Here is a 23,057-nt window from a genome sequence, read left to right as displayed (position 1 = left end):
TATTTAACTTAAAACTCCTTAAATATTCTGGTTTCTTATTTATTTAAATCTCCAAATCATGCTTCTTAGTGAGTAATCTCTAGATTTTGTTATTAATTTATATCCATTCTACCACACTTCCTATATATGTCAACAAGTGAAGTTAATGTAAAAGATAATTTAAAAAAATTGAGTTAATTTTTTTTTCTCAAGTAATTATTATAAATAATTTTTACTTGAAAAATGATGAACTCCATTTTCTATTTTTAAAATTCATTCTTTAAAATTAGTATTCAAGAAAACTAAATACACTAAATGCATATAAAAATATATTTTTACAATGTAAAAAAATAGTCATTATTAAATAAAAAGGAAATTGTAAATAATATATAATGGGTAACAAATTGTAGGATACGGTAGTCAACATTTATGTGTGGGATCATACAATCATAATTTCTGAATATGTAATTAACCCAATAAGATACTCTCAATCTAATAAATTAGATACTCAACTGGTACAAATTTAGGTGTTAATAATTGTTTAAATTAATTTTTTAATGTTGTTGATGTTAAAAATAATTTTTTTAAAAAATAATTTTTAAATATATTTCTAAACAAAAAATATTTTAAAAAGTAATTACTATCATAATACCAAACACTATCTATATGCTTCAAAACAAAGGTAATTAACAACATTCTGTTTTAAAAAAATAAGGCAGAAATGTTTTACATGAAAATATATAAAAAAAGTAAAATCATTAGCTCATAAAATTATATAATTTTATAAGTCAATTTATGATTTTAAGAAAAAGATGGACTGGGGATCTAATTGATAATATCTGATACATTGAGTACCCAATTGAGGAAAAAAAAAATCCTCAACTGACCTAATTGTCCTTTTCTTATTCCTCCCACGTCCCCCCCCCCCCCCCCCCCCCCCCACACACACACACGAACACGGAGGAAGAAGGCACCGACTCGATAATCCATATGCTGATAACGATTAAAATCACACAAAAGGCATGGATATTTGTTTTAATTAGTGGGTTGGTTTGATGATCACTATATATTATAACCCAATTATAATATTATTTTTTAGTTTATTTTATGCAATACTTTCTTTATTAAACACATATTTAATGATATTTGCCTTGTAAATACACCTACGAGAATGGTTTTCAACCTTACTCTCTTTGACTTACCCGGCTCATATCAAGGATTGACGGAACTCTAAATGACCAGCTAATATTTTCTGCAGCTTCATGCAATAATTAAAAACAGAGGGGGTACTATATGACAAGTTCTATTACACAAATTAACAACGCGTTATTGTTGGGAAATTTTAAGATAAATTCACAACCATTGCCTTCAGTCTACCTCATTGGTCTTCAGGTTCCATAAATTTGCCTAAGAAATATTGCAAGCTTGCCTATTCTCACTTGTTAGCAAGTGTCTGAATCAAGTAAAACATTTATAGCACCATGGCAGCTGGTTCTTATGGAGACAAGACCCTGCAAAACACACCTACATGGGCTGTGGCGGCAGTTTGTGCAGTGTTTGTGATCATATCTGTTCTAATAGATCATTCCATTCATTCGTTAGGAAAGGTGGGTTATTCTTGATTTGACTTAAGAATCCATGCATTACTCTAAATTAGCTTGTGTAATGATGCACATTGCAGTGGTTCCAAAAACGTCAAAAGAAGGCCATGAGTGAAGCTTTGGAGAAGATTAAAGCTGGTAAGTCTTTTTAATCACGCACTACGTACAGCAGAGGAACAACATTTTTGAAGAAATTTTTGGCGACAAGTGTTTAGATGCATCCCATTATTATTAAACAAGTGCTTCTTTAGTTAGATTTGATGAATCTATTATTTTCATCACAGAGCTAATGCTACTAGGCTTCATATCCTTGCTGCTTACTGTGGGTACAAGAGCTATCTTGAAGATATGCATCCCTGAAAAATATGAAAAAATTATGCTCCCCTGCAAAAATGCTTACGGCCTGGACAAGTATGAAGATAAAAAGGGAGATAATAAGAGGAAGCTACTTTCATTTGCCGGAAATGTAGCAATACACCGAGTTTTGGCAGCAGCTGGTGGTGATGGCGGCGACTATTGCTCCAAGGTAATCAACAAAACCAACTTCTTTCAATTGATGAGGATTAATCAATATGGTAGAGGTGGGAATCTGATAAATCCCTTTTCTCTTGATGTGGTTATAGGGTAAAGTGTCTTTGATTTCGCAAACAGGAGTGCACCAATTGCACATATTTCTATTTGTTCTTGCCATTTTTCATGTTCTGTACAGTGTCATTACTATGGCGCTAGGGCAAGCAAAAGTAAGTTCCAATTCCATAACAAGCTCCCCATGCAAATTTGTTTTTTGTATAATTAAGCTATACAATAACTCTACAAGAAAGATCAGTAGTTTTATATATAAAGTTAATTGAGCTTAAAACCCTAGCAAGCCATATGCATCTAGAATTCATGCTAGACGTGCCTGACGATGATCTGTTTAACTGGGTTTGTTGTTGATAAGATGAAGAAATGGAAGGCTTGGGAATTAGAGACTTCGTCCCTAGAGTACCAATTTACAAACGGTAATTCTTATTTTCTTTTGGTAAATAGTTTTCAATTTTGTTAAGCATCGAGAAAAATACATATATATAAGTTTATTTTTAAACCATACATTATCGATAAGTTACATGTTAAAAGAAGTTGTGTTGTGTTAATCATGAATATCAAGAATTTTATATTTAAAAATATATTTATTTATTTGCAAATTAATTTTTATACCAATATATTCATATTTTTAAATACACGAGTTTTAAAACATTTTATATCTAGCATGATAGTTAGCTAACCAATTACTATTAAATAATATTTAATTACTCATTTTGTCACAACATTGATCAAACTTATTAAATTTAACTTGACCTATAACATGATTCAAAGTCTAAATTATATATAAGTTTGATCAACTCAATAGACTTAGATTAACTAAAACAATTTTATTTTAATTTTTTTTTGAAAAGTTAAACTTCTAAAAGTATCGAACTATATTTTAATTTAATGATCAATTCTCATCTATTTCTTTTTAAAACCTTGTCTAGAATCAATCACTATGTTGGGTAAGATTTAATAACATTATCTGCAACCATTTGTGAATATTTTATAAATTCTACTGCCAGCCCATTTAAGATTTCACAAGCCTTGTTGAATAATTTTCAGACTCAGCAAGATTTAGACTGGTTCACCAGACCTCCTTTGTGAAGCGTCACTCTGGCATCGCCACAGCACCGGGGATCAAATGGGTTGTAAGCTTATCACATTCCTTTCCTTGATTACTCTTTTTTTTTAAAAAAAATAAAAAATAAAAATCCCAAGTGGTCCAAGTTGAATTATGTGTGCCATTAGTAAATTATTCTTTAGTCCCTGTTCTTTGATTGAGATTATAGCTTAGGCCTTCATGTTTGAAAACTTATAATTTAGTCTCTTCACTTTTGATAACAATTATCTTCTTACAAAACATCTTCTGTTTTTCCTTAATCCCAAACGTATCAATTGATGATTTAAGAAAAACATTCATAATAATTAGATTTTAGAGAAAAAGTGAGATACCGATCGACTTTTTAAAAGGTGTTGGATGAACTTCAGTCAAGGGATTAAATTATAGGTTTTAAAACATGGAGGACCAAGTTATAACCGTGTTTAAACTTAAGGACTAAAGAATAATTTACTCTAATATGTCCACTGAACTAAAAAATCTAGTTCTTGAATTTACGCTTTAATGGGGGTGGTCCCTATTCATCACGATGTTATTTATATGGCAGGTTGCATTATTTAGGCAATTCACTGGTTCAGTAACAAAGGTGGATTACATGGCTATTAGACATGGGTTTATAAACGTGAGTTGTCAACTTCATCTTGATTAGGGTTTTGATGGCTGGTGTTTCTAGCCCAGCTTTGCACCAGTAGACTAATAAATGGTATTGCAGGCACATTTTGCTCCAAATAGCAAATTTGATTTCCACAAGTACATCAAAAGATGCATGGAAGATGAGTTTAAGGTGGTTGTGGGCGTAAGGTACGTATCTTTCTTAGCCGCATTCTCCTTCAAGCAATGAATTGAGTTCATGTGTTATAAAATTCCAAACACAGGGTTACAACTTTTTGGTGTGTGTAAGTTTTGGTCTCAACTCTCAGTACTGACGTGACAATCAATTTATTATGATTTTACAGCATGCCACTATGGATTTTTGCCATACTCTTTTTGCTGCTAAATGTCTACAGTAAACCTCTTTTACTCTCTCATAATTTGATATCTTTGTGATTGTGATGATATTGATTGAACATAACTTGACTCATTGATGCCTGATGGTGCAGAATGGTACACATTCACCTGGTTGGCAGTTGTGCCTCTTGTTGTAAGAAAAACACGTTGATTTTCAATAAATAAATTCTATACCAGCTGCTAGGGAAACATAAATCTGTTCCTGTATTTGTCTTCTTGATCACATGTCCTCAATGTGCAGATACTTCTCTTGGTGGGCGCTAAACTTGAACTTGTTATCATGGAAATGGCTCAAGAAGCCCAGGACAGAAGTCATGTTGTTAGAGGAGCTCCATTGGTTGAGCCTAATAACAAATATTTCTGGTTTAATCGACCCCATTGGATTCTCCTCTTAATACATTACACTCTTTTCCAGGTATGTATATATATATTTATACCCTCATTCCTCATCAGGTTCTAAACTTGAAAATTGCTGAAGTTTCATCAGAAACAATATAATCACTATATTAAACTTGGCTTGTCCTGCGTATCAGACCGTAGACTTGGTTGATCCATATACCTGATAGAAAACCGATTGATTAACCTTTTAAAAAAACTTTTTTAATGATCCAAATCAATCCGCTCAATATGTGACCTGAGTTTTACACGAGTCGACTCCCATATTAGTTTTAATAATTAAAAATATAGATTTACTAGACTAATTAATCAAGATGTACGGATTATTTACCAACTAATGCTTCTGATCCATTTGTACAGAACGCATTTGAAATGGCATTTTTCTTGTGGACATGGGTAAGGACTGGCTACTAGTAATCTTGTTGGGTTCTTAATTTCCTAAAAATTCACCTTAATTTCATGTGAGAAGGCGGCCTTCTAAGGAGTCAATGTTGTTGGTGTAACATGTGATGGCAGTATGAATTCGGGATCAAATCTTGTTTCCACGAAAACTTGGCACTGATTTTGACAAGGGTTTTCCTCGGATTGATCCTTCAGTTCGTGTGTAGCTATATAACCTTCCCTCTCTATTCATTGGTGACACAGGTGAGTAAATGTTCAAGTTTTCCGATTAAAATTAAGAACCCTAGCTTCTTGGCTAATTCGAATGCTTACCATCCATTTTTTTAACAGATGGGTTCTCACATGAAGAAAGGAATATTTGAGGAACAAACAGCAAAAGCACTTAGAAAATGGCAAATGGCAGCAAAGCTAAGAAATAGATCAAGAAAAACAGGAGGTGATCAAGTTGGTGGTTCTAGTCTAGGGTTCATGAGCTCTGAAATGACACCAAGCCAAGGTGCCTCACCTGTACATTTGCTTCACAAGTACAGGCCAAGTCAACCGGATGTTGAAAGTGTCATTAGTTCGGCATTGTCTTACACATCGGATACTGACCTCTCGGAGCTCGATGGCTCCACTCATGATAAGCACGAGTCAAGAAAGCAAGACCATCAAGAGCCAATAAACTCGTGAAGCAGCAGCACAAAGTGCTGCCTTTTCTTTGTAAAGGCTTGATGCATGCTTGGCCCTTTTCGAGATTGTTTAGAAACGTGGGATTCAAAAAGTTTTAAATTTATTTTTGTTAAAAGTTAATTTTTTTTATGTTTTGAATTAAAAAATAATTTTTTAAAAATAAAAAAATATTATTTTAATACATTTTAAAATAAAAATCATTTTAAAAAATAATTATAACCATATTTCCAAACAAGTTATAAACTTGTAATGCTTGAATAGTTAACAATATTAAACTTAATTTATTATTATTATTGTTGTTGTTGATCTATCTAGCTAGTCTGAATATATATATATATATATATATATATATATATATATATATATATATATATTCACTCAGAAAAATTAATTATAGGTGTGAAAAATTACACCAGAAAAATAGATACATGATCAAGATAAATAGAAGATCATAAATAAAAATAGCTTAAGGCGCGTGACTTGCCAATTTGATGGAAAAAAAAAAGCATTGATTCAATTAAATATCAAAGGGATGACAAAACAAAAACCGCGTGGCTTTATTTAATTTAATTTAACTCATCAAATACTCAAGTCAATGAGTGTCCGAATTACAAATTAAATCAGATTGGATTTTATAATTATTTTCCTCTCTATATATCTTCTTCTACAAACATAGAGAGCAAAAAGGAAAGCTTTATTAATTTTTGGGAAACATGGGAGCTTTCGATCGAGAATTAAGATGAAGAATGAATTAATGCCATCGCTACATTTTCAAGGGAGTTAAATTAACATTTGAAACTTGAAGGGGATGTTTTTGATATTTTCCCAGTTCATAAAATAAACCTTAAGGCTATTAAAAAAAACTATAAGGATTGAAAATGATCCGATGTTAGAGACACAAATGGATGAATAATCTCTATATAATGAAAATGAAAAGTGGAGAGTGCCCCCTAATTAAGATTAAAGAAATAATTAGAAGACTTGACGTGAAAGCCTTTGGAATAATAAAACAATGGAATCTTTTTTGGGTCAAAATCTTTACGTTTTGTAATTAAAGTGTTATTCAAAATATATTTTTTGAAAAATTAATATTTTTTAGATAGTTTTATAATTTTAATATAATTAAAAAAAATTATTAAAAAACAATTTCAATAAATTTTCAATTAAAAAATAAATTTACAAAAACATCCACATTCACTTTATGAATAAACATAGTAGATATAAACACATTTGAAATTGTGTACTTTCAATTAATTTTTGTTAAAAATTATTTTTTTTATATTTTATCCCTTTGATGTGCTGATATTAGAAATAATTTTTTAAAAATAAAAAAATATCATTTAATATATTATTGAACAAAAAATACTTTAAACTTTCATTACTACCATACTCCCAAATACATTCATTAACTATTAGTTTTGTTTAATGTTCTTCCACATCTTACTATCTAGCTCTACATCCAAAATATCATTTAAAAATTTTAATGTAAGTTTTAAATTAATTTTTTTAATGGTTTTAAATAATTTTAATATATAATATTAAAAAATAAAAAATTTAATTATTTTAATATATTTACAAACAAAAATTATTTTAAAAAATCATCTTTATAAAAAGAATTAGTTATTTAATTTAACACTATCATCTTATATGATCTCTCCATTTCTATAGGTTTGGGGCCAGGAGCAGAGGCAAGGGGGGCAAGCAAGGGCCCAGGCCCCCCCCCCAAGACATTTTAAATACACAAATGCTGAGAGAGTAAAAACAGCTAAACCAATTATTGTACATAAAAAGAAAAGGTGTAATGTGAAATACAATGTACAATGCAATTGCAACAAAGATTCGTATGAAAAGAATTGAACTTTAAAAATGGGTTTCAATCATAAGCACCAAAATGAAAACCAGAGATAGAAAATGCACCGGGGACACAATGGAATTAGGTAATTAAGTGTGAGTTGTATGTGTCATATTTTTTTTATTTTAAAACGGTGGCCTTATTAACATTAAATGTAACTTTACTTTTGATTTTTTATTTACTCTTGACCGCGTCAAAAAAAAAATATAATTATTATCTTGTGTAGTCTTAATATAAATCTTACAGTCCATAGAAACACAAATCATGAGTAAAATTTATCTATAAAAAGATTGAAGTAAAGCTACCAATTAATTTATCTTTCATCAAATAAAATAAGGTAACTTCAATTTAAAATCTATTTTTGTTTTATTTTGAGATGTTTGTTAATGATTTGATTCGATTTTTTTTATATAATTCTATCATTTTTGCTCCTTTTTTTCCCTCAAATCTGCTAGTTCTACCAATTGTTTTTTGAATTCTTGTTGTGGTGATTTTTTTCTAATTAATTAGTTATATTTTATTGGTTTGTTTTGATTATGCTTAGATTTTTTTAAGTTTTGTTTTAAGCAAAGCCGCCAAAATTCATAGATTTTTTCTTACGATATATGTTTTGATTTTAGAACATGTCATCCAATCATGTAGCTAATCATCCAAAGTTAAAAAAACATGTTATCAATTGCTGATTTATGTCAAGGATTGGTTGAAACAGAAAAATCAACAATTTATTCGCTAGTTGACAGGTTGATTCGACATATTTTGACTCTTCATGTTTCAATAACAACTGCTAAACGAGCTTTTTCAGCGATAAAAATTGTTAAAACAAGACTTCATAATCGGATGGAGAATGATTTTCTTGTAAATTATTTAATTGTTTATATAGAAAAAGAAATTGCTGAAAGATTCACAATTGATATGATAATCAATGATTTCTATTTATGAAAGAACGACGAGCACAATTAGAATAAATATGTAAGAATCATTCTTTATTATTTTTTGCTTTATTTCAAAGTTTATCAAACATAAATAATGTTTCGCTTTAGCTAATGTTTCTTATATACTTTGTATGTTTATATTTGATAGATACAAAGACCAATATCATTAAAGTGATGTATATATTATGAAAATAAAATTAACTTCATTGCATTGACTCAATTTGGTATTGCTCGAAACCTTTTACATTATAATAAGGTCATTATATGTTTGTAGTAAGTTATTTGAATAAAACTAAATTATGCAGGTTTTATTTTACAACTCATGTATAATAAATTAAAATAAATGTTATATCATATTATATTAATTTTAGCCCCCTCTAATAAATAATTCTAGCTCCGTCCTTGTTTGGGGCTGATTCATAATTCTAGCATTGTTTAGAGATTGAAAAATAAAACCATGAGGATATGAAAAAAGATCTAACGTTATATATCCCTTCTAGATGTTGATTTTTTTTAATTATATGAATTATCTAATATATACATTTTGTTTTTTATTACTTCAGTTCTTATTTTAATAGGAAAATTATTTATGCAAAAGATCATGGAAATTACTTTAATTTCAAGCTTCATCAAAATTTTATTATCAAATCATCTAATAGGTAATTCAATAATAAGAGTTTGAGATCAAGAGGTTTATCTCCTTATGGTTTCAAGTTTGAACCCTATAGTTACTAATATGGTGATCACTGGAGATTTATATGGTTGTTAACTTCAGAGCCCATGAGATTAGTTGAGATGTATGCAAGCTGACCCCAAACACCAATCTTAATAATAATAAAAAATTTATTATCAAATAAAAAAGAAAAAAAATACATAATGAATTAACTTTTAGTTGATGTTATTAATTGTCATAAAAGAATGATATACATTAAGACTAATATATTTATTAGGGAAGGCAAGAAGGGAAAAACTTTGTAGATTTTGGCAAAAGAAAAAAAGAAGAAGAAAAACATTAATGAAAGTTTGGTAAAAAGATAAATAAGAGCATGTTCTTGCAAATTATGGGTTTTCAATGACCCAAACTACAAAAAACAAAATACAGTTGCAGTATTTATTAAAAAAAGTATCGTTGCACAAAATACGGTGTTGAAAAATGAAAATAAATAAAAACACATTTTCATACTCGAAGTGTAGTCCAATTCAGTCCTTTACTTTGAAAGAAATTCCCCTCCTCCTCCTCCTCCTCCAAGTGTTTCTGTCTCCACAAAACCTAATGAAGCTCTAATTTTTCTTCACCATTTTGAAACCCATTTTTGCTTCACTAAACTACAGTAGAATATAAAAGAAATGCAACAGTTTTGAAAATGATTCTCTGATTTTTTTACATATAGATTTACATAATGTGTTTAGTCCAAGCTATTGAAAATGGTGGGCTTAGAGTGTAGGCAGTTTTGATTGGCAAATGTGAATTGGGTTTTTGAAATAATGGCCAGGCGTCACGGATGGCAATTCCCTGTTCATACTTTTCAAGTACATTTCTTTCCTTCTTTCCTTTTACATTTTTTCAGCTTTTTTGGGTTTTGTTTTTAGTTATAGTTGTAGGGATTTTGGTTTTTTAGTTAGTTAAGTCTTTCTAATTATGGACTGATGGATTTTATTTTTTTTGCTTTTCCCCATTAAATAACTATGGTGGAAGGATTTTGCTTTGACATGACAGCAACCTAAGAAAGATTTGTATCTATTTCTACTTTGGGGTGGTGTCCAAGTTTGAGTGTAAAGTTTCGTTAATGATGGCCTGGTTTATGAGATAAATGGGCATTTAAAATTTTGATTTTGAGCCAGATAGTTGTTGTTATAGGGCTTAATTTAGTTGAGATCGCGTGATGTGACCTTGCGTTAGTGTAATTTGCGTAATCTGTTTCAACTTATGATCCATGTTGCCCATTTTATAAGAAAAGCAAAGTGAATCTAGTCAAGGAGGGACCTACTTGAGCTGTTGTGATAACAAAACAAAGTCAAATGCCGCTAGTTAAAGTTCATATGAGCTGAATGTAGATAGTGATTGGTAGTGTTTTGCAAACTGTTGATGGTATGGACAGGGTATTCATGCTTGTGTTCGGTTATATGAGTTTTAAGATCTTTGGTTCTGTATCCTGGGGAGATTTGTGAATAAATTGGATGGAGTCATGCATTGCTGTTTTCTTCAAAAATTAATGTTCTGATGTTGAACTTTTCATGGTGCACAGATTGTGGCTGTAACAGTTTTCTTCCTGCTTTCTGTTGCATTCTATTCCTTTTTTGCTCCCTTCCTTGGGAAGGACATCTATGAATATGTGGCTATTGGTGTTTATTCTGTCTCGGTGAGCATGATTACTCCCTATCCTGTTTTCTTTGATAATTGATTTGAGTTTTTGTTTTGGGCTTCTGTCACCTTATTGCATTTGCCCTCTTTTCTGATTAATTCTCAGGCGCTCTCTGTATTTATTCTTTATGTAAGATGCACTGCAATTGATCCGGCTGATCCTGGAATTCTGCTAGAAGCTGATGAGACAGCAGGCCATAAATCAGAAAATGACACATATCTGCCTGGTTTGTCTACTTACCATGTAGTTCTCTCACTAGAAAATCTATGAATTGCAAATTTAGATTGGAGTCAACCATTTGATTGGTAATGTATAACAAGGTTAATGAAACATTGAAGCAGTAGCATGTGCCTCTTGGACCATTAGATTGGAAACTTGATTTTGCATTCTGAAATTTATCCAGAAATGCTGATGATCATGCTATTGTGTCTAAAGTCTAACCTGAAAGTTCCTTTAGTCTTTTTGGCTTCTCTGAATTTGTCTCGGTCAATGACAGATGCAGGTGAGCAATTGCTCAGCCTTTCTATTGAAAGGAACAAATTGTCCATTGTGGAGTTATGAAACTTTTATCAAGGATATAAACTTTTTCGTTAATGTTTTTATTTTTTAAAACAAAATCATAAAATCTTCATGGTCATCAGGAAATTCTGCTGAAGAACCTAGCAAGACAAGGTTAAAAAATGGAGGAAAATCCAATAAATACGGTTCAAGTTGGTGTTCAAGACTTTGAGGTTTCTTTTGCTGTTTTCTTGTGAAACAAGATTGCCGAAAAGATGAAGATATTCTACAGCAAGAATCTGGAGAGGATGCTTTGTTCTGTACACTTTGCAATGCTGAGGTACATGGTTATTCCATAAGGTTTTATTTTGATTGCCTGAGATAGCATTCCCTTTTATTTAGAAACTCCCAGCCTTCAGAAAACAGGTGCCCACAAACTATGCACAAACAAAAATTAGAAGCAAGAGGAAAAATACGGGTGAAAAGAAGAAGGAAAGATGTCAAACAGTCAAGTCACAATAGCTGGTTGAGTTAGTTGCCCACAGTTGAAGAATTATTAGGTTAATGCCAGGGAAGAGTAACATTTTGTGGGAATGTGTGTATTCCTTTGCCGTCCACAATTTTTTTTCTCCAGTAAAGCTTCCAATATCATGGTGCTGATTTTTTTTTCTAGGTACGCAAATTCAGCAAACATTGCAGAAGTTGTGACAAATGCGTTGATGGATTTGATCATCACTGCCGGGTGAGTTTTGGATGCTCATCCTTGTCCTTTCAGATCCTTTTTGCTTTTGCAATACTGGCTGATGAAATATCTGTTCTATGATGCAGTGGTTGAACAATTGTGTAGGGAAGAAAAATTACATCACATTTGTTTCCCTTATGGCAACAAGCCTTGTCTGGGTAAAATTTCAGATATTATTTGTGATTCTTTGTTTTGTTATTTTTCTTACACCATGATTTAATTGTATTAGATATGTTCCCCAGATTCAAACAAAATACGTTTCTCATATTCATCTACCTTTGTGCATTGCTGTCAGCTTATTGTTGAATTCGGAGTTGGTGTTGCTGTCCTTATTCGATGCTTTGTGGATAGAAAGGGTATGGATCATCAAATAATGGACAAACTTGGCATTGGATTCTCGTGCCCCCCCTTTGCGACGGTTGTGGTATGTTTCCCAATTTCTTTGTTGATAGATATAAGATGTGTATATAAATATAATATTTTGATTATGTTGATTGGAATGGAACTTTAAATTTTTTTAAAAAAAATTAATTGCCGCTTAGTTTGGGAAAATTGGGTTATGTATTTTCCATTGTTTTGCTTGTGTTCTGTAAATATATGTATGATTTGGAATTTCTTAGGGGTTGAACTGGAGTATGCTATGGCTTTCACCACGATAAAGTTTCTCGTTGTCTATGCTTTTCTTTTATATTCTATGATGTTAACTTGATAATGGATACAGGCCCTGTGCACATTTGTATCTTTGCTCGCCACTGTGCCTCTGGGGGAGCTATTTTTTTTCCATTTGATTCTGATTCGAAAGGTGTGTTCATAAATAGCCTTGCCTCCTCTCTTACCATGTTTGCCTCCATGTAAAATGCAATTGGTGAAATACTTTATTGTTGCAGGGTATCACGACATACGAGTATGTAGTTGCCATGAGAACTCAGAGTGAACCACCTGGACCATCTGTTGATGGAGGAGAGCAGCAAAGCTTGCCAACTTCGCCAACCAGTTCTGCTGTTACTACAGTGAGCGGAAGAAGCTCTATAGGAATGAGTTTGCAATATAAAGGTTCTTGGTGTACCCCTCCAAGAATATTCATGGACCATCAGGTACCACATCTGTCCGCATCAAGTTATCAAGAAAAGTTGGTGTTGCCTATGTTAGAAATAAGAGTAGTTTGATGCTTCCTAGTTCTCATAAGTACCACATGAAACTATGACTAAGAAAATTGTCTCTGAAAAGGTAAATTTCAACTGCAATTATTATTCCTTGCTTATTGTTCCATCAACAAGGAACTTAGACATAATGAAGGTAGAATTTGATTACTTTTGGCTATAATTTGCTATGTGCATTGCATGTAGTAATTACATCCTTTGCTATTTTCGATTCTCTTTCCTTAACTCTTTAACAAAATGGGGTTGGAATTTGATTAGTTTTGGGTCTTTAACAAGCAGGATGAAATTATTCCACATTTGGAGCCAGGACGCCTACCATCTACGGTTGATCCAGATACAGTTCAGGAAGCTGACAGAGCCAAAAAGTTACCACAGCGTCCAGTTCGAATCAGTGCGTGGAAACTTGCGAAATTGGATTCCAGTGAGGCTTTTAAAGCAGCTGCAAAGGCTAGAGCATCATCATCTGTTCTACGACCCATAGGTTCTCGATATAACCTTTATGATGCTGGTAAGTTATCCAGTAGCAATGTTAGTGGAAGGAGCAGTCCGATCAGTACTGATCAAGGGTTTCAAAATAAAAACGATAGAGCAGTGGTGACAGGTCTATCTCCTTCCAGGACTAACTCATATCCAGCCAGCAATGCTAGTAATGCTAGCAGGGATGACATTGAGTCATGCCGTCAGAGTCATGGCAACTTTAGCAGTGCTCATGTCTCCAACCTTGCCACATCTCCACTACAACAGCAAACTTCAAACAGCGACCACTTCAACCCCATTTATCAGACATCAACAGATCAACCTCCTTGGACAGCAAGACAAATTGAACTAAATGGGAATCGTCTTCGTGAGAATGTTGCCCAAATTCCTATGAGAAGAAACTTAGGTGCAGCTGAGAATATGAGAACAGCAGTTTATTGGGATCCAGAAGCTGGACGCTTTGTCTCTTCTTCAAGAGGTGCTGGTTCTTCGTCTCAGGTTCGAGGAACAGAGCTTTTGTACGAAGATCAATCTATATTTTTTGGAGGCCCTCTTGTCAACGAGCTGCTAAGCAGAGGAACAAGAACTGGTACTTCACTGGCTCCGAGCCAGGATAGAGGATCTACCTCAAGTCATTATCAGCAAGGCAGGTCACAGAGGGGTGACCAACTTCATGTGTTTGTTCCAAGCGATTCTCAACAAAACCAGTATTCATCTAGGTCTCCTTAGAGCACTAAAATGAGGGAATAGCGATTTGTTTTTGCTGATGCATAGAGTGGGGTTCTGTACATTAAACTTTCCCTTTTTGTCATTCTAGAGGAGTTTTTTTACCACTTTCTAGTGCTATAAAAGATGCATCCGCTCTTGCTAACCTCCATAATGAATGCAATCGCCAAAGAACATAGGGTTTACATCAACATTTCTGGCTTATAACTTGTGTAGACTTGATAGTTACTGATAATGGTATTCACAAGTTTGTTTTTGTTTTGAATCAATGGGTGGTTAATGGTCAAGCACTGCTTTGGATGAAAAGGGCCAAGGTCAAGGCGGCGGGCTAAGTCCACCTCTGCCGGGCTTCATTTTCCAAAACGCAAAAGCAGGAGAAAAGAAACCCAAAAATGAAAAATCGCCGTTGCCGGGGATCGAACCCGGGTCACCCGCGTGACAGGCGGGAATACTCACCACTATACTACAACGACCTGGTTGAAATCTTAGCGCTGCATATAATGTAATAATACTTAATCTAACACGTTCATCAATTCACCTACTAATTTTAATCTTTAATCGCTTAGCCAATACCTGATTGAGAACTTCTAATTAGAGAATTCTCCTTACCTAAGATATCTTCCATGATGGAAAGAGTCATCACCTTGTCTGTCTGTGATTGACTTTCATACCCTAAAGAAGGCTTAGCCTGCATGCAACAGCTCCACATTAATTAGCTCAGGAATTCAATGATTGGAAACCAGCAAAAGAGAGACACTGCACAAACATACCAGCCGGCCTCACAGACAATCAAAACATTTGTAGCATGCTGCTCGCTTCTTCTCAACTAGTGCCACTTGAAGTAGACAAACATAAAACAATCGAGGAAACTTTCTTCTTTGAATCTCATCTTTAATATATCCAGGAAAGAAGCACATTTAAATATGAAACCCTTTCATAATTTCTAAACTGGAAAATATTCGCTGGCTAGTTCTTGCTTGTAAACCTACCTCCCAGTACCACTGATGATGTGAACCCCCCCGTCTCGTTTTCTCCTCTTGCAATCAACGTTTGATGGATTTGACGCGAGACTTAGAGGAGTAATGCAGTTGATGGTAGCTACTAGCTAGGGTAGGAATGAAAGGAATGTATACATTAAGGTTGTGTTTGGTTAGTGTTTCTTAACGGAATATAAAATACAAGAAGAAAAAGGTTTGGCTAGAAAGATATATATATATAGATAGAAACATCAAAATAATTATATCGATCCAGGATGATTTTTTATCATTTCAAAAAAGGATGGACATGTAGATCAAAGTTTGTAACTATATGTGTAATTAAATATGCTTAGTAGTTTATCATAACAAATTAATTAATTGTAGTTAAAAAATAATTTATATGGATTAGTAGTTTATTATCACATGCTAAACAAAAAATGTCCAAAGAAGAATTAAATACTAAAGTTTATATATATATATATATATATATATATATATATGTTTAAATCTAGAAATTCAAGACAAAAAAAATCTTAAATCAACTATACTTAAATTAAAAGAACTTGCTATTTAAAGTATTTTAAACTAATGTATCTCTTTTTATTTTCGTGAAGAATAAATTATTTATTTTTAAAATTTTATTATTTTTCACTTGTATAACTAAAATGTATGCAATATACCTCTTAATATTCTAACAACATCATCTTGGTTTAGATTTTAAATCAAAATCTTTGAACCAAAAAATATGAAATTCAAATATTTCTCAGCAATATAAACTCAAATTCTAGATTTAAGAGGAAAATTAAAGCATAAAATGACAATAAAATACTAAAATATGAGATAAAGAAAAGTGTGTAAAAATTTAAAAGATTCTTGGATTAAACTCTTTCTTCTTCCTTCCCCTTTAATGAATTTTAAAAATTAAGATATTGAAGACTTAATTCGAACCTTTAATTAATAACCATTTTCTTCTCCTCTCAACCGGACATGTTTCTTCCATTCCAATCATCTGTGTCTTTTTTATCTCAAGATAACCACCAGAAAACCTGGCCATTTTCTTCTCCTCTGGCTTCATATTGAACATGCGCAACTTATTCTTTCGACTGTGATTATAAGCCTTTCACCATCAAAGAGAATGGCATGAGCCTCTCTTGATAACCCTTCAACCATTTAATTTCTCGACACTTGATATTCACAACATGGACGTTCCAGTTTCGGACGCATGGTGTTGAGCTTAGCTTCTTCGATCTTTCCACATCAAATGATATAATATCATCGAAGTCCATGGACCACTGCAAAATTCCATTCAAGTACACTGCTCGACTCACATTTTCTCCATGAGTTTTCCTGGCATTTGAATTTCTTCTCTATAAATACAAAGCTAACTTGAATTCAAGCACGAGTTGATCGTGGTAATTGCACAGAGCCTCAGACATCGAAACCGGACAGCAGATTTGGTTGGCATATGCATAAAAAGGATGTCTGCGACAAGATCTTCACCGAGGATGCTTGATAGTGTGGTAATGGTTGCTTTTCAAATAATTTTTTGTGCCGAAATGCATGTCAATGATTTTTTTTATTTTTTTAAAATTATTTTTGACATCAACACATCAAAACGATCCAAAACGTATAAATCATATTAAATTTTAATAAAATTAAAATTAAAATTTTCTAAAAACACGGTGCAAAACATCTTCTACCTTGTCTCCCCATATTTCTATACACACACATGACACGCTACTAGTTGTTAGGTTAGGAAATTAAAGAAGCCGCAGCCCCACAAATAAAATGAAGGATCCGAAGAATCTTCGTTGCTCCAAACATCATCCCTGCATATATTTTTTTCAAAAAAATCAATCTCTAAACCCTTACATTGAAAAAAAGAAAAAGAAAAGAAAGACAAAACATAAAATATTTAAAAAATAAAAAAATACAAATTACAAAAACGATAAATTAATTGTATTTTTTAAAAAACATAAAGGTGTTTTGTCACATTTTACCCTTAGAAAAAAAAAAAAAAATAATGCTATCAACACTAATGGGCTTAATAATTAACTATGAATGGGTCAAGTATCATGCTGTGGATGTAAAAGGTCCGTGGGCCCTCCAGGGATTACTTTCCGAATTGCAAACCCAGAGAGAGAAGAAGAAACACTAAACTTTGAAAACAGACGCCGTTGCCGGGGATCGAACCCGGGTCACCCGCGTGACAGGCGGGAATACTCACCACTATACTACAACGACTTGATTGGTTTGGTTGCCTACAGTGGTATAATTTTATTGGCTCATATGAACTGTGGTGCTACTTGATAGAGATTGAAAATTTATTAATATAGACATAGTTCTATGCATAATTAATTTGAAAAAAAAAACAAAAATTAAAATTTTAAGTGCTATAGTTTTCTTCCTTGAGAAAGAATTCAGGTAATCCAATAAAAGTATGTAAACTATTTCTTTATTGTTATTTGTGTTTGATTTGATTGAATATTTAATATTAAAGAAACATAAATTAAGTTTAAGTAATTTATTTAATATCAAATAAGGTGAATAAATTGCTTTTAAAACTACAACAATTAATTACTATTGTTATATAAAAAACATACATAAAACTTAAAAATTACAATAAAAAAAATATAAAAGAAAAATAATGATTATAAAATAGATGAGCTAATTAATTAAACTCAATATCAACATAGGCTTATAAGATATGCTAAGATTAGTCTTGATAAATGATAAATACTTTACATACATGTTTAATGAAACCAGACTCCTATTTAAAATAATTTAAAATGCACACGCGCGCGCCCACACACATATATATACATGGTATGAAACTAAGCTCCTGTTTAAAATAATTTAATGCGCGCGCGCACACATATTTAATATAAAAAATACAAAGTTTGAAATCAAATAATAATATCTAAAATATCTTTTGTTGGAATTTGTATTCAATTGGAATGAAGATCTAATATTTAATCCAATAATATTTAAAGGGTGAGTAGATTGCTTTCAAAACAAGAAGTAATCACTATATATTGCTATATAACAAGCTCGAGCTTTATCATGGGTCTTAGAAATATAAAAAAACATAAAATAAAATAGGAATTATATGCTTTGAAGCAAATAAGTCTTGACAAGTGATAAGTACTCTTTGCATACCTGGTCAATGAAACCAAGTTCCTGTTCAAGCCTCCTCACATTATGGACACAGATACATAGAAGACAAAGTAAACACTATAAATAGTCTTATTGAATACAAGAAATACAAAGTTTTTCTTGAACACTATGAAATATGAAATCCTGTCATGATTTCTCAACCGCAAAATATTGATTGGATCAGGGTATACCTTCTTGCTCCTGGCTCTACTTTCTGTCGACCCTGCCTCGTTTTCTTTTCTGGCACTTGTTGTTTATCGGCATCACAGTAGGAAGGACTGGGAGTGAAGCAGTTCTTGAAGGATCGCTGCTGTTGATCAGAGGAGCCAAGGTGGGGTTGAAAGGAACATACACGGTAGTACTGTCATCCATTGTATTCCTTGGTAACCTGCCCATTTCCGTCCACTGATCTTGTTTCAAATTGAACAGCCGCAATAATTTCTTTTTTGGCCCACAATTCAGAACAAGCCTCTCACCATCAAAGAAAATGGGTTGAGCCACTCTTGATAACCCTTTGATCTTGTTCCTGACAAGCCCCCACTTGTTGTTTTCATAATCAAGAAGAACCCACATCAGAATTTGTCTCTTGAAAACACATACCACATAAAGAAAACCACCCGCAGCTCCGAACCATGAATAATAGTTAAGCCATGCTAGTCGCAGTTCTGGAGGCATACCGATGAGTGTAGCTTCTTCTTTCTCTACATTAAACGCAACAATATCACCGAAGGCCCTAAACCAGTGCACATGTCCATTCAAGTACACAGCTTGACCTCTCAACTCATAAAAATGAGGCTGCATAGGAATGAAATGTCTCAAGAACAGCTTGCATGTAGATTGTCTCCATGAGTTTGCACTTGAATCGAATATCTTAAAGCCATAAGCATCTTCATCTTGTGGCATATTCAAGATCTGTTCTCTGTAAACATGAACTAACTTGAATTCAAGCGAAGAGAAACCAATTGGGTCATAAGCCAAACCTAAATCACATTTAGCACCATATGGGGTTTCAAGTGCTGGTATAGTCTGGATTCTATCAGGTAAAATAGGGTTACAAACAGAAAGACTAGAATCAGAGAGACCTAGAACAAGGCCATTGCAAGAAGCTATGATCTGAGAATTTATGGGAACAACTTTAGGATTATTGTGGATATTTGGTTTTGAATGAAAAGAACAGAAGAGTATCTTATCTGCACTCCTACCTGTAAACCGAAGAAGACCATGTACCTCATCAGGGTTTGAACGAAGAGCATGACTGGTAGCAAACCTAGGATCAGACACAAGTTGATCGTAGTACTTGCTCAGACATCTAAATCGGACAGCAGATTTGGCTGGCAAACATAAAAGGATGTCGGTGACAAGATCCTCACAGAGTCTCTCCATACATCAATTCTTACTGTTACAGACTGTGAAGGTTGTTTTGGAATCTGTCTATGTCTGCGAGAGAGGAAGATTTAGTGCTTTTACTTGTTGGGTTAAAATACTAGGTAATAGCATGTCTGTAAGTGTTGAAGAGGTTGGTTTTTAAATTGAATTTTTTTTTTGTTTAGAAATGTATTATAATAATATTTTTTATTTTTTAAAATTTATTTTTAATATTAATATATATATAAAAAAAAAATTAAATTATAAATAAATTAAATTAAATTTTTAAAAAATATATAATTGAACTGTAAAACCAAACAGGATAGTCGCAAAAATTTGGCTGCTTTAAACTCTATTGCTATGTAGGATTCTTCAAGGTAAATTTTATTTAATGGTGGTTATTGTGCTTATTTAGTAAGGAAAACTAAATTAATGACTAATTATCTTATTAAATTGCTGGCTCTGATGAATTTTCATGTATCTTACCATGTACACAGATAGGAATTTTATTAATGACCAACTAAATATAAAATATTGAATTTATTTTATTTTCAAGAAATTTATACATTAACTATATATATAAATATAAATAGAAACACTAATTTAATATGAATATGATGAAAACGATTTAAACTAACCTGAACATATGAGTTTTTTAAAAAGTTATATTGCTAGATATATAATATAAATAATGAATGAGTATTGTTAAATATGACGGAAACTAACACCAAATCATATTCATCTGTATAAAACAGATTTATTTGCAGAACATTACATTACTTTATTACAATATAATATAGATATAATACACATATATAATTATTTATAATCTCATCATTTAATTCACATACCTCACATATATGTGTTACTTTTTTTATTTTATATTAAATAATAAATAGTACTCGGATAATTAATACATAAATTAATGAATATCAAAAAAACTTAATAGATAATATCTAAATATCTAATTTTTTTTAAATAAGATATAGATAAAATATAAATATTATTGTCTATTTATTTTTATCTTATCTGTTCTGGCCGGTTTCTTGAGTTATTGTTTTTTTTTACTTAGGCTTTATCTTCGTGGCTTATATAAAAAAATAATCTTGAGACAATAGAAGATTTAGATTTTTTTGGAAGAGAAATATTCCATGATTAAGAAAAAAGGTTGATTCCTTTCCTTTTTCAAGAAAAAAAATAAATATCTAATACATTCATATATCCAAAGATTTTCCTAGGATCGAACTATATTTCTCTTGTCCTAATCTAAGATAATAAATGTCTGTTTGATATTTTGATTGAATTAATTAGTTAAATGTAGATTAAGTCTAAAGTAGATGGCTAGTAATCCTTTCAAATTAAATCATAGTTTTCATGATTAAACTAAATTTTGATGATTTTTCATAATCATGGTTTTGATAATATAATTCCAAACGGAGCCTTTAAGCCAGCAACTCTTATAGAATGTTTGTAATCGGAGGAACAAAACTTTTTGTAACAACTCTTAAGTTTTTATTTTTTATTAAAAAAAATCTATATTTAACGGGTTTGTTTTATATTTTGTTAGTTTTATTGTCGAGTTGTAATTTTTAATAAATATATAGAAATTTAAATTTATATAGATATATAATTGATAATAAATTAAAATATTTATTAAAATAGATTGAATAAAATCGAGTTAAAACAATATTTTTAAAGATTTATTTAGTTAACATAGTTAATTAATACATGTTATTATTATTATTTAAATAAATATAATATAAATAATTCAATAATTGTTCATTTATGGATCATTTAAATATGAAACAATCAAAGGAACTTTCTTCCTTGAGTCTCATCTTTAATATAGCCAAGAAAAAAGCACATTTAATTAAATATGAAACCCTTTCATAGTTTCTAAACAATCAAGGGCAGTTTCTTGCTTGTAAACCAACCTCCCCTCTCATTTTCTCTTCCTGCATATCAGGGATGGAGCAAAAAAAAATAATTTAGAGGGGCCAAATTATAAATTAGAGAGCCAAGAAAAATTTTAGTTCCTTTAATTAAATATTTATAAGAGAGGGGTATTTTGCATATTTTTTTTTTTTTTGGCAAGAGCTCATATAGTTTGTTGGCATCAACTTTTGATGCATTATGTAATAATTTAGACTTGGAGTAATGCTGTTGATGGGAGCTACCTTAGGAATGAAAGGGAAGTAGGTAATAGATTGCGTTTGATTAGTATTTTAAAAAAATAATAAAAAAAGAAATAGAAAATATGTTTGGTTAGAGAAATATAAATCTATTTTTAAACAGTAATGATTTTTTATTATTTTAAGATATATCTATTTTATCCCTTTTTTTTTTTTTTGTATTCCAAGATATATAGTAAATAAACAATATTATCTAGATTGCTTCAAACATATCACTCCTATGCAAGAGTAAGGGTAATTTTCTTATTAAAAAAAATCATTCCCTAAACCCTTACATTGAAAAGAAGAAGAAGAAGAAGAAGAAACATAAAATATTTTTAAAATTAAAAAAAACATAAATTAATTGTTATTTAAAAAAAAACGTAAAGGTGCTTTGTCACATTTTACCCTTGGGAAAAAAAAAACAAAAACTGATGATGCAAACAACAATAATGGGCTTAATAATTAACTATGAATGAGTCAAGTATCATGTTGTGGGTGTAAATTGGCCGTGGGTCGGCCAGGCCTTTTTTCCGAATTGCAAACCCAGAGAAAAGAAGAAACACAAAAACTTGATAAAGTACGCCGTTGCCGGGGATCGAACCCGGGTCACCCGCGTGACAGGCGGGAATACTCACCACTATACTACAACGACTTGGTTGATTTCGTTTCCCTCAATTATTAATCTAATAATAAATAAAATGCCTATCTGCCGGAGATGAGGAGGGAGTCTTTCCGTTCTTATAAAATCCAGTCGATCTAACATCTGATTATAATTATAGAAAAAACATCCCAATTAGTGATTGGATTTGATTGATTCATAAGAATTGTGGTGCTATTTAATTGAGATTCCATATTTATTGATATAGACATGGTTCTATGAATAATTAATT

At 31.6% G+C, this 23,057-nt stretch overlaps 2 protein-coding genes, 3 non-coding genes and 1 pseudogene across 5 annotated transcripts; 2 read left to right on the top strand and 4 right to left on the bottom strand.

The window, feature by feature from the left end:
- The first annotated feature begins 1,460 nt into the window (after positions 1 to 1,460).
- Positions 1,461 to 5,745, top strand: LOC133694192 (MLO protein homolog 1-like). The gene is made up of 14 exons (XM_062115654.1): positions 1,461 to 1,586; positions 1,661 to 1,718; positions 1,865 to 2,106; positions 2,204 to 2,320; positions 2,521 to 2,581; positions 3,213 to 3,298; positions 3,815 to 3,889; positions 3,980 to 4,068; positions 4,224 to 4,273; positions 4,368 to 4,408; positions 4,517 to 4,690; positions 5,032 to 5,067; positions 5,188 to 5,316; positions 5,404 to 5,745. Exons 1-14 carry the CDS (start codon positions 1,461 to 1,463, stop codon positions 5,743 to 5,745), a joined length of 1,626 nt encoding a protein of 541 aa, XP_061971638.1.
- A 3,929-nt stretch (positions 5,746 to 9,674) lies between these two features.
- Positions 9,675 to 14,760, top strand: LOC133694253 (protein S-acyltransferase 21-like; annotated as a pseudogene).
- Positions 14,761 to 14,896: 136 nt separating this feature from the next.
- Positions 14,897 to 14,968, bottom strand: TRNAD-GUC (transfer RNA aspartic acid (anticodon GUC)). Its single transcript has one exon. It is a non-coding gene; the product is annotated as a tRNA-Asp (tRNA).
- Positions 14,969 to 17,644: 2,676 nt separating this feature from the next.
- Positions 17,645 to 17,716, bottom strand: TRNAD-GUC (transfer RNA aspartic acid (anticodon GUC)). Its single transcript has one exon. It is a non-coding gene; the product is annotated as a tRNA-Asp (tRNA).
- Positions 17,717 to 18,835: 1,119 nt separating this feature from the next.
- Positions 18,836 to 20,011, bottom strand: LOC133693616 (putative F-box/kelch-repeat protein At1g20790). Its single transcript, XM_062114860.1, has one exon. It carries the CDS (start codon positions 20,009 to 20,011, stop codon positions 18,836 to 18,838), a length of 1,176 nt encoding a protein of 391 aa, XP_061970844.1.
- Positions 20,012 to 22,747: 2,736 nt separating this feature from the next.
- TRNAD-GUC (transfer RNA aspartic acid (anticodon GUC)) lies at positions 22,748 to 22,819 on the bottom strand. Its single transcript has one exon. It is a non-coding gene; the product is annotated as a tRNA-Asp (tRNA).
- Between the last annotated feature and the right edge of the window lie 238 nt (positions 22,820 to 23,057).

Source organism: Populus nigra, chromosome 5 (genome assembly GCF_951802175.1).
Source record: "Populus nigra chromosome 5, ddPopNigr1.1, whole genome shotgun sequence".
In the NCBI taxonomy this organism is placed as follows: Eukaryota; Viridiplantae; Streptophyta; class Magnoliopsida; order Malpighiales; family Salicaceae; genus Populus; species Populus nigra.
The sequence above is the reverse complement of the archived record's forward strand: the minus strand, read 5'-3'. Positions and strand labels throughout refer to the sequence as shown.